The sequence below is a fragment of the Cyrtonyx montezumae genome, unplaced genomic scaffold, assembly GCF_038088225.1.
Source record: "Cyrtonyx montezumae isolate F1298 unplaced genomic scaffold, pur_monq_1.0 scaffold_3, whole genome shotgun sequence".
NCBI classification, from domain to species: domain Eukaryota; kingdom Metazoa; phylum Chordata; class Aves; order Galliformes; family Odontophoridae; genus Cyrtonyx; species Cyrtonyx montezumae.
Window position 1 is genome coordinate 88,894,270 of NW_027072034.1, and position 12,404 is coordinate 88,906,673.

The 12,404-nt window shown below is 40.7% G+C and overlaps 1 protein-coding gene across 1 annotated transcript in view; it reads right to left on the minus strand.

Moving 5' to 3' along the window:
• NTF3 (neurotrophin 3) overlaps positions 1-12,092 on the minus strand; it is a 63,899-nt gene extending 51,807 nt beyond the window's left edge. Inside the window, exon 1 of the mRNA XM_065742376.1 lies at positions 11,973-12,092. Within this exon, the coding sequence (XP_065598448.1) occupies positions 11,973-11,990 (18 nt within the window). The 5' untranslated portion in view covers positions 11,991-12,092. The remainder of the gene's footprint in view (positions 1-11,972) is intronic.
• Positions 12,093-12,404: the final 312 nt, after the last annotated feature.

Sequence of the window (12,404 nt, forward strand, 5' to 3'; positions counted from 1 at the left end):
ATATCTGGGTAATTGGAATTGTTTGTCCTCCAAAACCACTGATCATCACTCTATCACCTTTAAATCTAGACGGATCCCCATAAATCATAACATCTCTGCACCCTTGTCAACCAAAGCCATGACTCCTCACACATTTGTTTGCATCCAAAATATTGTTAACTCCACATAGGGCCTCCAGTCCCATCTGCAGGCCCTAAGGGAACCAACGTCCCTTGTCACGCCATAAACTTTTCCAGGTCCAGATCTTTTACCTCAGGAGGCTCAGGCATTGTAGCCTGAGATACCTGTGGAAGCTTTATTCTTCTATTCAGTACTATGAAGTCTTCTAAATTCCAGGTTTTAGTAGGTGTCCGCTGTATTACTCATACTCCCTATTTTCTGGGAGTACTTTGAAATTTCTCATCACTTCTTAACTGCTTCCATAATTGAAGTAGAATATGATCGGGCTGCCCATCAATCTTGGCAAAGGCAACCCCAACCCATGTCAGATCATTAAACGTTGTTTTTCAGGATAACCGTATGGGGCCTGATTGGGGTGCCCAAGGGGCAGCCTTCTTAGTTCTAACTGGGAGGACCTCAGCTTCCTCTATCATTCAGACATTGTGCCCTGTTCATAGGTGCTCTGTTTCCCCCAAGTCTGCTACTAACTGGACAACAGCCTCTGAAGCCACTAAAGGGTTCAGTACTGAGACCAAGGTTCCATAAAGATGGGAAGGAGCCTGTTGTAGTACTAGGTCTCTCGTTCCCGTCATAAGCACTCCCCACGTCTGGGCTTTCAAACACTCCTGAATACATTGCTTCTCTCACACCCAGTTCACAAATATAAGTTTGAGGGTCCTCCATGCAAGACCATAAACCTGTATGCAAAGGTAGATCGGTTTCATTTGGACAGGTTAGGCGGCATGCTGCCATCAACCAATCTATTATGGAGTTATTTTCATTGGCATATTGAATAGCAGCATATTAGCTTTGCCTAAGGGTAGGGTGTGTAGTGACAGATCCCAATCTGGACATTTCTGTCCCAGTAGCCAAAACACTTTCTGCTCCTGCATCCCACAACCGTAATAGCCGCAATGGCACACGCTCTCTAGGTTTTTGACAGCATTGTTGTACTAAGTCAATTAACTCATTTGTCATATACAGACGAGCCGTCACCTGCAGATGTGTTTCAGCAAGGGGACACTGATCAGGGAGAACCCCTGCCGGTCTATCCTGTACCTTCTTTGTATTTTGCATTATTATGGGATGGATCTCAAAGGGATCCATTGTGGATAGAACTTTGAGATCCGATTTACAAATTTTATCTTCTGAATTATCCAGGTTCATTTCTTCAGAGACCTGAGTGTCATCTACTGAAATACTACAAATTTATTTCATTGGGACATTTAGGCCTAGTTTTTTGGCCGTTAGCACACCCACTTGTTGTTCTAATTTTTCAGTGTGCTCACATAATAGTTGTTGGCTTTTTTTTTTTTTTCTAAACTATTGGTTGTTGCTTCTGCCTGATTTAATGCCATTAGTAGAGGCCAAGCCACAGCAGATGTGGCTAGCTGGCACTCCTTCGTAATTAGTATTTCTTTGCTTAAACCTAGAAAATAATCTGTTAAGCAGAATGGATAAGCAGTATTTCCCATGACCCACAGGGTACCCCAATTTTCTATGACAGTTGCTAATCCATAATATGGCAATCCCAGAAGTCCTGGGATCTGTCCCAGGATAGCTTGATTTAGGGGGGGGGAGGGGTTGATTTAGAGGGGTATTGTTCTCCCCCGTGCCCCATTTAAAGATATTCCAGAAGGATATTTTAATATTCAAGCCTGCCTGGCTTGCCAAATATAAGAGTCGAAAGTAACAAAATAAATAGTATCAAACGGTATTGCTAATTGAGACATTTGATAGACAGTGAAATTTAGAAAGATTATCAGGATGGCATAGAGACGATCATTAGTAAGGAAAATGATCACCTGTCTCCGAGGATCAAGGCTCGCAGGGGGAACCTGCACAAAGAAGAGATCTCCAATAAGAGATTCTCCCCCAGTGCTGGTCACCCCTTAAACGGAGTCTAGGAGAGGTGGAGTCAGACTGCACTCCTTATGATCACACAGGTGAATTGTTTTCACCTGTTCTTCCACAGCTAACTCAGTGCTTGCCTCAGATGATCAATCAGTGGTTCAGGCCATGATTCAACAGTTCCCATACAGTATATATATAAAATAATTATTATTATTATTATGATAATAATAATAATAATATAGTGATGGTAATTGGTTAGGATGTGTAGAAACTGTGGGACCTGAACATGAACAAGGGAATAAGGATAAAGGGTGGATATTGTCTTAGTTTCAGCAGAGAAGGAATTGTTTTCTTCTGAGTGTCTGGTATGATGCTATTTTTAAGCATAGACTTTAGAAGAAAAACAATGCTGATAACCCATTGATGTTTATAGTTGCTGTAAGCAGTTCTGTACAGAGCCAGGACCAGAATTAGGGTAGCTGATTTAAACTGGCCAAAGTGATGTTATATACCATATGACATCACGTGGAATGAGTTTTGAAGGAGGTGAGAGTTTATCTCACTCTCTTCTGCAACTCGGGGAGCTTGCTTGGCAGGTGGTGAACAAGTGCTAGTGTATCACATATGTATATATGTATTCATATATACAGAGGGAGAGTCATAACAATTATTCTTTTCCTTTTCTTTACATTGGTAAATAGTTTTATCAGAAGACACTGGGAATGAGGGGGAACTGAGTGAATAATTGTGTGCTGCTCAACTATGTGCCAGGATAAACCACAGTATACCATATTCTTTGCGTTTATTAATATTTTTCATGGTGTTTGTGTTTTGTTTTTTGTTTTTTTTGAATCAGCTAACTATACAACAGCCTTTTTATCCACCTATGAGATCATTTTTATCATTACAACTGTATTTCTGAAAACAAGATAATTGTAGCTCAGAGTATCTAGTGACATGGCAAGTTTAACCTCAAAGAGAGCATACTGGGATAGCTGGCTAAATGTCTACTGTGAATTTATGTGTTCTGTCTTTTATAGCTGAAATCTGTAACATCAGATCTTTTCTTGGAACTGAATTCAAATACTGTTCAAATCACAGCTCTCAAGAAAAGTTGTTTTCATTCATTCATAGAATGGTTTGGCATGGAATGGACCTTAAATATTATCTAGCTCCAAACTCACTTTGGTGAGCAGAGTTGTCATCAAATAGGCCCCATTCAGCCTGGCTTCAAATACCTGCAACTATGCAGCAATCATTTGGCCATGAGCCAGAAGTGTATCCTTGTGGCCAAGAAGGCTAATAGTATCCTGGGTTGCAAGCAGATTGAGGGAGGTGATCCTGAAATAGTCAGTCAATAGCACATGGACAGACTGGAGAGCTGGGCAGTATGAAATCAAATGAGGTTTATCAAAAGCAAACGTAGAGTCTTGCACCTGGGAAGGATATCCACATATATCAGTACAGGCCATTCCTCTTTTGATGCAGCTCATGATACTGTTAGCTTTCTCGGCTGCAAGTGCACACTGCTGGCTCTCATCCAGCTTTTTAATTTCTAGGACCCCCAGCTCCTTCTCTGCTGAGCAGCTCTGTACTTGTATCTGGGATCACTTCAGCATAAGTACTACACCTTGCTCTGGCCTTGTTAAGTTTTATCAGGTTCACCTGGGCCCACATGAGAAATTATGCTTGTTCTTCTCCTGGCTGAGGAAGGAGCCATAGGAGAGGATGCTATCTTAGAACTTGTCTAACCACAGAGTTATTCAAAAGCAGCTGTTGGGTTTAATTTCACACTCACTACCTGAATTCAATTCTGAGGGTAGAAAAGCCTTTAAACATTCATGTATAGTACACTGTACTCTTCCTTCTGTAAGTCTATGGCTTGATGTCAGCTAGCTCTCCTTACTTAAGACTTCCGGCAAATAGAAGTAAAGTAAATAATCTGAGTTAATTAGATTAACTATCTCTTACATGTAAACTCAGCTAATGTAAGATAAAACATGTAATAACTACAGTTAAGGACAAAACCCAAATAAAGGAATTTAGTGCTGGAAGATGTGTGAGAGCAATTGAAAAGTAGCACATTGGGTAGTTCCACACTGAAAAGTTCCACACTGGGTAACATACACATCTGAAGAACAGAAAATGTTGGAGGAGTGCTGTAAATCTTACCACGAATGATGCAATTCTCTGGGAATATTTTCACTGCCTTTGGTACAGGCATGTAACAGATAACAAAAATGGGGTTTGTTCAATCTGTATATTTACATGGCTAGATGAGTGGTGACTCACTCAAAAATACAGGCAGAGTAACACTGAGTCACATGCTCTGTTTTTTCTGACACTGCCTGTTGAAAATGTGTAATTGCTGTCCTTGTCATATGTGTTTAAATCTAACCAATGGTTTAATTTCCTGAGCTTCACATGACTACCAATGAATTTATTTACAGCAAGTACAGACACACAACCTGTTCCAAAACAACACTGCCCTCATTTACACATATATTCAATGTATTTCCTCAGAGGAAAATTACAAACACAAACTTAGAAGTCAGACTGGACAAGACCTATGTGTCTATATGTGTGTGTATGAAATAAAGAGAGAGGAAGATGAGGGAGAGAGGACTATATTATCTTGTTCTGAGCTTTTCAGATGATTGCTGTCCTAAAAGAACAGGGGCTTTAAGACCACTGTACTGAGCTTGCTCACAGAGTGAGATACTTGTACCACATGACCACTGAACTGCATGGATTGTGCTCTTTTATTCCCAGCAGTGGAAGACAGCTGCAGGAACGTACAGACATTCCCACCTTTGCAGACAGATTTGGCTGGCTGTGCCATGACTACAGGTGGATGCAAACACTCCATGTTCCGCACACTGAACACGGATGATTTACTCTGAACACTTTCCTGTAACCACAAAGCACTAATAGTACCCATCAATCCCTTTCTCTTCTCCCAGCCAGCCGGCAGATTGATGTTACCATTTGCTTTCTATTAGCTAAATGGTTAAACAGGAAGGAAGTGTGCAGTGGCTTTTAGCCTCACCTGCACTACTGGCAGTTTGTTGTCTATGACTTCAACACTTCTGTTTTTTTTCTGTTTGGTTTGGTTTCTCATGTTTTTTGTTGTTGTTTTTCAGGAAATGATCCCTGGAAGAAAAAAACTGGAAAGAGATCTGTGAACTTTCATGTGACTAATGCTATGTAATGTAAAGAAGGGTGACAGATGGCCCACTTTATCACTGCTGGGAGCAGCACTACATTGCAGCAGTTTGTGCAGGCAGGACAAGGTGCTGTGACTTGCAGGTTCACAACCTAGGGAGGTACTCTTCATGTCTGCCAGTTTGGTGGTAGTCAATTGCCTGAAAGCTAAACCTGATGTCCCTATAGCAAAGATCTCCGGAGATGTCAAATGCATCCACTGAGACAGAACTGGTACGAAAGAAGACCAGTTCAGATGGTTGGTATCACAGAGTGCCTTGAAGCTTCTCCTGTAGATAAGGTAAGTACCAATACAAGATACACACATACAGAGTTCTGTTGCAAGAAGCAGTTGTAAGGCTTCCTATTAATGGAGGTGCCAAAGGAGGGAGAGATAGCTGTTTAATAGTCATATTCCAGAAGTAAACACTAAAAGGAAGGCACCTTGATCCCTGATGATCCACAAAAGCAGGGCTACAGTTGAGTAGCTTCACTCTCAAAGCCAGATATGCTTTTACAACTATAGGCACACATGACCAAGGTCTGCTAAAAAAAAAAAGAAAAAAACACCAGCAGCCTGCATATATTGGGTGATTCTCTTTTAAATGTCATTGAGGTTCCTTTCTTCTGGCTGACAGGGTGTCTTGAGAAGTATGGTGTCTTCTAGAATCCAAGATCCAGTACACTGTTCAAAGCATGCCCCAGCTTCTCAAGAGCGTGGACTACTATCCCATTGCCCTTCCATGTGTACATGAATGAAACTGGAAGCCAGAAAATGAGCAGAATAAAAGAAAACTACAGAGTCTTTGTAGTGCAAGTGAAAAACACTGGTGCCTGAGTTATCTTCTCAGTTTTTCTGGTTGGAGGAAAGAGGAAAACCAGAAGTAGTTGTGTAGATCATATAAGTTCCTGGTTACATGGCTGGTGCTGGTATAAGGGTTTTGTATTTTATGATAATGGGACTTTCTATGAAGATTATAAACTGTTAGGGAGGAGTTGGATCCACATGTCTAGAAGAGACTGGGCAATCTTCAGCAGCAGGCTGACTAACCTAGTGAGGCAGGCTTTAAGCTAAAGGGCTCAAGAAGTGGGGTTGAAAATGGCAGTGCTGATGCTATGCTTGTGACTAGAGAATAAGCCAGGCCAACCAGAACAGTGACAAGTGTTCCTAAGATGCCTCCCGTTACATAAACCAGAATGTCAGCTACCTCAAGGGTATGTATAGGTATGGGGAATCCTTTTGAATCCCTAGGGATGGATGATGAACAGGTGGAGAGGTTACAGTTGAGAACTAAGGGAGAGGCAAATGTGGGTGACACCACTGTGAATGTTTACTACAGGTTGCCTGAAAGAGGAAGCTGATGAGACCTACAGACAGTTGAAAGCAGCCTCACAATCATATGTACTGGTTCTCATGGGGGAATTCAACAACCCTGGTATTTGCTGGAAAAGTAACACTGAAGGATATACACACAGTCCAAGGAGGTTCATGCAATATGTAGAAAATAACTTTCTGAGAAATGATGTAGAGGGGCCAATCAAGAGATGTCTGCTTCTGGACCTTGTTCTTACAAACAAACAAAAGCTGGTTGAGGATATCAAAGGGTGGTGACAACCTTGACTGCAGCCACCATGAGATAGTAGAGTTTAGGGTCTTCAGGGACAAAACAAGGCAAAAAATAGGATTACCAGCATGGGCTTCAGGGGAGTCAAATCTGACCTCTTCAAAGACCTACTTGGAGATCTAGTTAGAGCACTGGAAAATAAGTGGTCCCAAGAAAGATGTTTAACATTCAAGCACTACTTCTTCCAAGCTCAACATCAGTACATTCCTAAGAGCAAGAAATTAGGCAAAGTTAGCAGGACATCTCCATGAATGATCGAGAGCTCATGGAAAAAGAGAGGAAGAGTTTGTGGAATATGGAAAAAGGACATGGTAACTTGGAAAGAATATAGGAATGCTGTCAGGGGCTGCAGGCGATAAGTGAGGAAGGCTAAGGCCTACTTGGAATTAAATCTGGCACGAACAACACAAAAGGCTTCTTTAAGTATGTCTGCATAAAAAGGGAGCCTAGAGAAAATGTAGGTTTGCTGCTTAATGATGTGGGTGCTCTGATAACGAAGGATGCAGAGAAGGCAGAGATGCTGAATGCCTTCTTTGCTGCTTTACTGCTAAGACTGTTCCTTGGGTATCCTAGACCCTGGAGATAAGAGGGAGAATCTAGGGAAAGGAATATTTCCCTTTGGTTGAAGAGGAGCTAATCAAAGATCGTGCAGGCACAATCAATGCTCACAGATCCATGGGCCCTGATAGTTTGCACCTATGAGCGCTGAGGGAGCTGGAAGAAGTAATTGCTGAGTTGCTCTTTACCATCTTTGAAAGTCAGCCTCACTTCTCTCCCTAGGTAGGTGATGGAACAGCTTGTTCTGGATGTTATATCCAAGAAAACAGAAGAAAATAAAGTTATCAGGAATAGATTCACCAAGGGGAAATTGTGCTTTATCAGTTTTGTTGTATTCTATGTTATCATTGACTGAATAGCTGAGAGGAGAACAGTGGGTGTTGTCTATCTTGACTTTAGCAGTGCTCTTGATGCTGTATCCCACAACATCCTCATAGTTAAGAAATTGTGAGATAGATGAGCAGACAGAGAAGTTCCATATAAACTTGAGAGAAAAATATTTTCTTTGAGGGTGGCCTGCAACAAGCTTCCCAGAGACTGTGGAGTCTCCTTCTCTGGAGATATTAAAAACCCAGTTTCCTGTGCAACATACCCTAGGGAACCTGCTTTAGCAGGAGAGTTGGACTTGATGAGGTCCCTTCTGTGATACTGTGATTCTGTGATCTCATATATCCACATGCCCATCATCACTCACAATATGCATTTATCTGTGCCTCTTGCTTGCTTGCCTCTTGCACTTAACTCCCCATCTACTCTTATGCTGCCATCTACACATGCATTACCACCCATACAACCTTCATCAGAGTAAGAGGCAGATAACTGTAGACTGTCTGTAAACTCATAAAATTCTTCCCAATGCTCATTGCTACTCCCTTCCCCATCCCAAATTATTTTCATTCTCCCAAGTCCCACACCCAGCTTTATAATTGTTACCTGTACTTTATTTATTTTGAGCATACCGTATGCACAACTCACTTATCAGACAGCTGTTCAGTTCTACCACCTTCTCTTCTATGCACTTTACAAATACACACAAGCTGGCAATTACCCATCTTGCCCACACACCATCATCTCTCACCCCTTGTTTCATTAACTGTCATTCTCATTCAATCCCACTTTGTGCCCTACAACTCGTAACTCCACTCACCTATCCATACATTTCACACTTCACTTTTGATATTAGTACAGACATGTAGCCTATAACGTCCTGCAGGTAGTTATCCCTTCCATTCCTTCTCTTCTCACACCTTTTTTTTCCTTTTAAATATCTTTAGTCATTTCTCAGCAAGCATGTGTTCCTTTCCCTCTTTCTCCTTCTCTTAGCTAGTACTACTACAGAGTTATAAATACATTCATTGCATTTCAGTAGCTTAATAATCGCCCCTTTTTATTTGTATGTGTTCTTCTAACATTTCACTTTTGTTTGTTACTTTCTGCTGTTTTCCTCAAATGCTTCCCCTGTTAACTTGTTGCCTGTTCCATCATGACTGCAGATAAGAGGCATCTTTTGTTTCTGAAGGACAAGTAACTACTGCACCTTTGGACTACTTCCTCAGTTTATCTTCAAAACAATACAAAACTAATATTTCTCTTACTCTCTACTCCCTTGTCCTATACCTCCTTTAGACTGCCCTTTGCCCATGTAACTTTATAGAATACCCAGCTCTTAATTTCATCCTCATACCCTCTCTGTTGTTTATTCTTTCCTCAATCTCATGCTTCATGGGAACTGCCATATCTTCATATTCACCATTCACCCTGTCCCCATGATTTTATTTATCTTGCATTTCTTCACAACATCTCCACACAGATTTTTTCTTCATACTTCTTCTGCTTCTTAGCCAAGCACTACACATCCACAGTTGTTCTCCAGCAGGCTTCTAGCTTCTGAAATTTCTCTCAGCTCTCCATGCTTTTCTCCAAATGTATGAATGATGCTCTGACAGCAATGCCTCCTATTTTATTTTGTTGGCCTACTACCTCAGAGATGGATGTTGGTGAGATAGCAGTAGAGGCTATCTCATCTTCCTGTCAACATTCCATTAAATTCTGTTGCTATAAAATGGATGGCAGCAGAGGGGCACTCTGACAAAATGGCATCTGGCATGGAAGTATGTACGAAGCAAAGGTGTGGAATTAAATTATTCTGTGTGGAAATAATTGTACCCAGTGACATTCATCGACACTTGCTGAACATTTATGGGGACCAAATAGTGGATGACAGAGAGGCAGTGGATGATACATTTCAACAGTGACAATAGTGATAAGAAAGACAAGCCACACTGCAGACAGCCGTGCAGATATTTATGAATGGGATATGCAGGTTCTTGCTCATCACTGGTAAAAGTACATAGCTAATGGATATGACTATGTTGAAAAATGATGTTTCATAGCTGAGAATTTGTTATATCAAATAGTGTAATTATGCTCTTTGTTGCAATTTAATGGAAGTAAACAGGAAGACATTATATTCAGAGAAACCTATGTACAAAAGTTCACATTTTTCTTCCTCCTCCAAACATCCTTCCTGCTTTGTGCTTTCACCTTTCTCTCTCCACTCCCACTGCATACCCTATCCCCCTCCCCTGCCTCGCAGATTCCATCATCCTTTCATGTCTCTTTCATATTTTCACCCAGCATTCAGACTGCATCTTTTCCCATCCATCTCAACTGTTGCTTCCATTTCTGAGCTCCTAAACTTTTCTTGACCCATGGAAATTCTCTTTGTCCAATTGACTTGCAGTAGTTCCCCTTTTATGTTGACTAGCTTTTCATGGCTTATCTGCTCTTACTACCCCAATATAGTACAGTATATTGTAGTTTATTTTCAGCACTTAATAATTTACCTACAAACTCCTGATATATTTCTTTCTGTGAATTATTTTGTTAACTTTTCCCTGGAAAAAAAATAGATAAGAAACACTAAATATATTGGTTACTTCAAAATACACCATCTTCCTACAGAAAGCACTCCTGTCCTGACCCTGCTGGTGTATCTTCTTCTCCCCACATTTTGGGTCCTCCACTTGCAATCATACCTAGTTTTCCATTCTCTACCACTCTCACAGACACAGCTTCTGGTACTGACATGTCTATCTACAATATACATATAGTATGTATAGTGTACACTTATAGTACATGATGTTGAAACCACTCTTATTTCTCTACTGCTTTTGTCTGTTGTCACCAAGCAAGGTAGATATGTTTAATTAGATTTTCTTTCTTTTCTGACATCTTATAAGTGTTCTTGTACCACTCCCCCACTTACTCATTTGCACAGATCACATATTTCAGTGCCTGACAATGTTTTTCTATGAGTATTTTCCTTAGGGCACAGTGTTCAGTCAAATTTCACATACCATTTGTACTTCTCATGCAACAAATCACGAGCCTAAGAACTTTCTGAAACACTGTAGCTCATAACAATTGATTTGACCATACAGCACACATCTCTGTTTATTTAAAAGGAAAAAAAAAAATAGCGCATACCCACTCCTCTCTAAATAACTGGTTTTGCAATATAGGAATGAGAGAATGTGTGCATAGCAGCCCTATTCAATCCAAAATATCCATCTCTCTGAATACTGAGTATTTATAGTTCAAGAGATAGGACCAGCACAGAGCTTTCTCGTTTATTTTAATGAAGGATTAAGAACTGATCAGAAAAGTATCTAAACCATTCAAGGATTTTTTCCCCTCTTGGCTAATAACATTTGGTAATTCCATAAGGACTCGCCAGTAACTAATGCTTTGAGCTACATTTCAGCTGTTTAGATGAGAAACGGCTTGCTATTTTGCTCTCTGTATGTTTGTATTTATTTGTTGTGTGCTGCATTCCTACAAGACACTGAACTCTGGAAATTATAGCATAAGAATAGACTCCCCTCCATCCTAGTAAAAAGTGAATGTATCTTTTTCACCTAGTCACAGATGTACAGGGAATCCTTTGATCCCCAGTTCCTTCCAGAGAATTTAGTGTTGGGTTTGAGGAGAAGGGAGATTGATTCAAAGGTCATTTTCAAGGTCTGACACACACACACACACAAAAACAAAAAAACAAAACTCCAGTGAAGTTAAATAACCGAGACAGGAGAGGTCTAGGGATTAGGAATTTTGACCTTGTGTGTTGTGGGGTCTAGATTTCCCCTCGGGCAAGTCTGCTGTGTATGCTGAAGCTGGTTCCGGCAGTCTTTACTCAAGATTTGCAACTCCTTTTGTTACATCTGAAGTTTCTGGTTTCCCTCTTAAAATGAAACCAAGTCTCCTTTGTTTCTGCCTCTTAAATCAGATTCCTTTAGCACCTCATATTTTTCCTCTGCTGTTTTCTTACCAGGGACCTGAACAACAGTGTGTGGGGCAGGAGGAGGGAGGAATCTCAGAACTAAAGCAAGCTATAGGGCAATTAGAGGTGGGGGAAGGAGGAGGCACAATGGGAAAGGCAACATTTGGGACAGATCTACTTCTTACAAGACACCCCCCCAAACCACCATTATAAATCTTCAAAGAATCTCTCTCCCCCCTCCCTTCCCCGCCCTCTTAGGACCCTATTAGAAAACGTCAAATTTCCCTTACCGTGGTAGGAGTAACCATGGCATCCGTATAAATGTTTCCAGAAAAGTCGACATGAAGAGAAAGGTAAATGTAAATATGTTCATTCAAAGTCCCAAAGTTGGTCTGCTTGGGTTGTGCAGAGTTGCTCTAAGGGAGAGGAGCCTTTAACTCTGAGTCCCGTGAACATAATCTCCTCGATTATAACAAACCAGCTCAGCCAGATGGCTCTGTGCTCTGTAGATTAACCCCTTTATTGCCATGTTCTGCTTTCACTACCTACCGTTCATAAAAATTTTGCTTGTCTGGGGAATTTGAGAGAATAACACATTTTTTTGAAAACAACATAATTGCCACTGCAGTCATTTTTTCTCTTTCATGTGATTTAAAGAACTCATAATGTGTCTATTTTTATTTTTATTTTTCTTAATCAAATTGATGGTTTTGTTTCTTTTC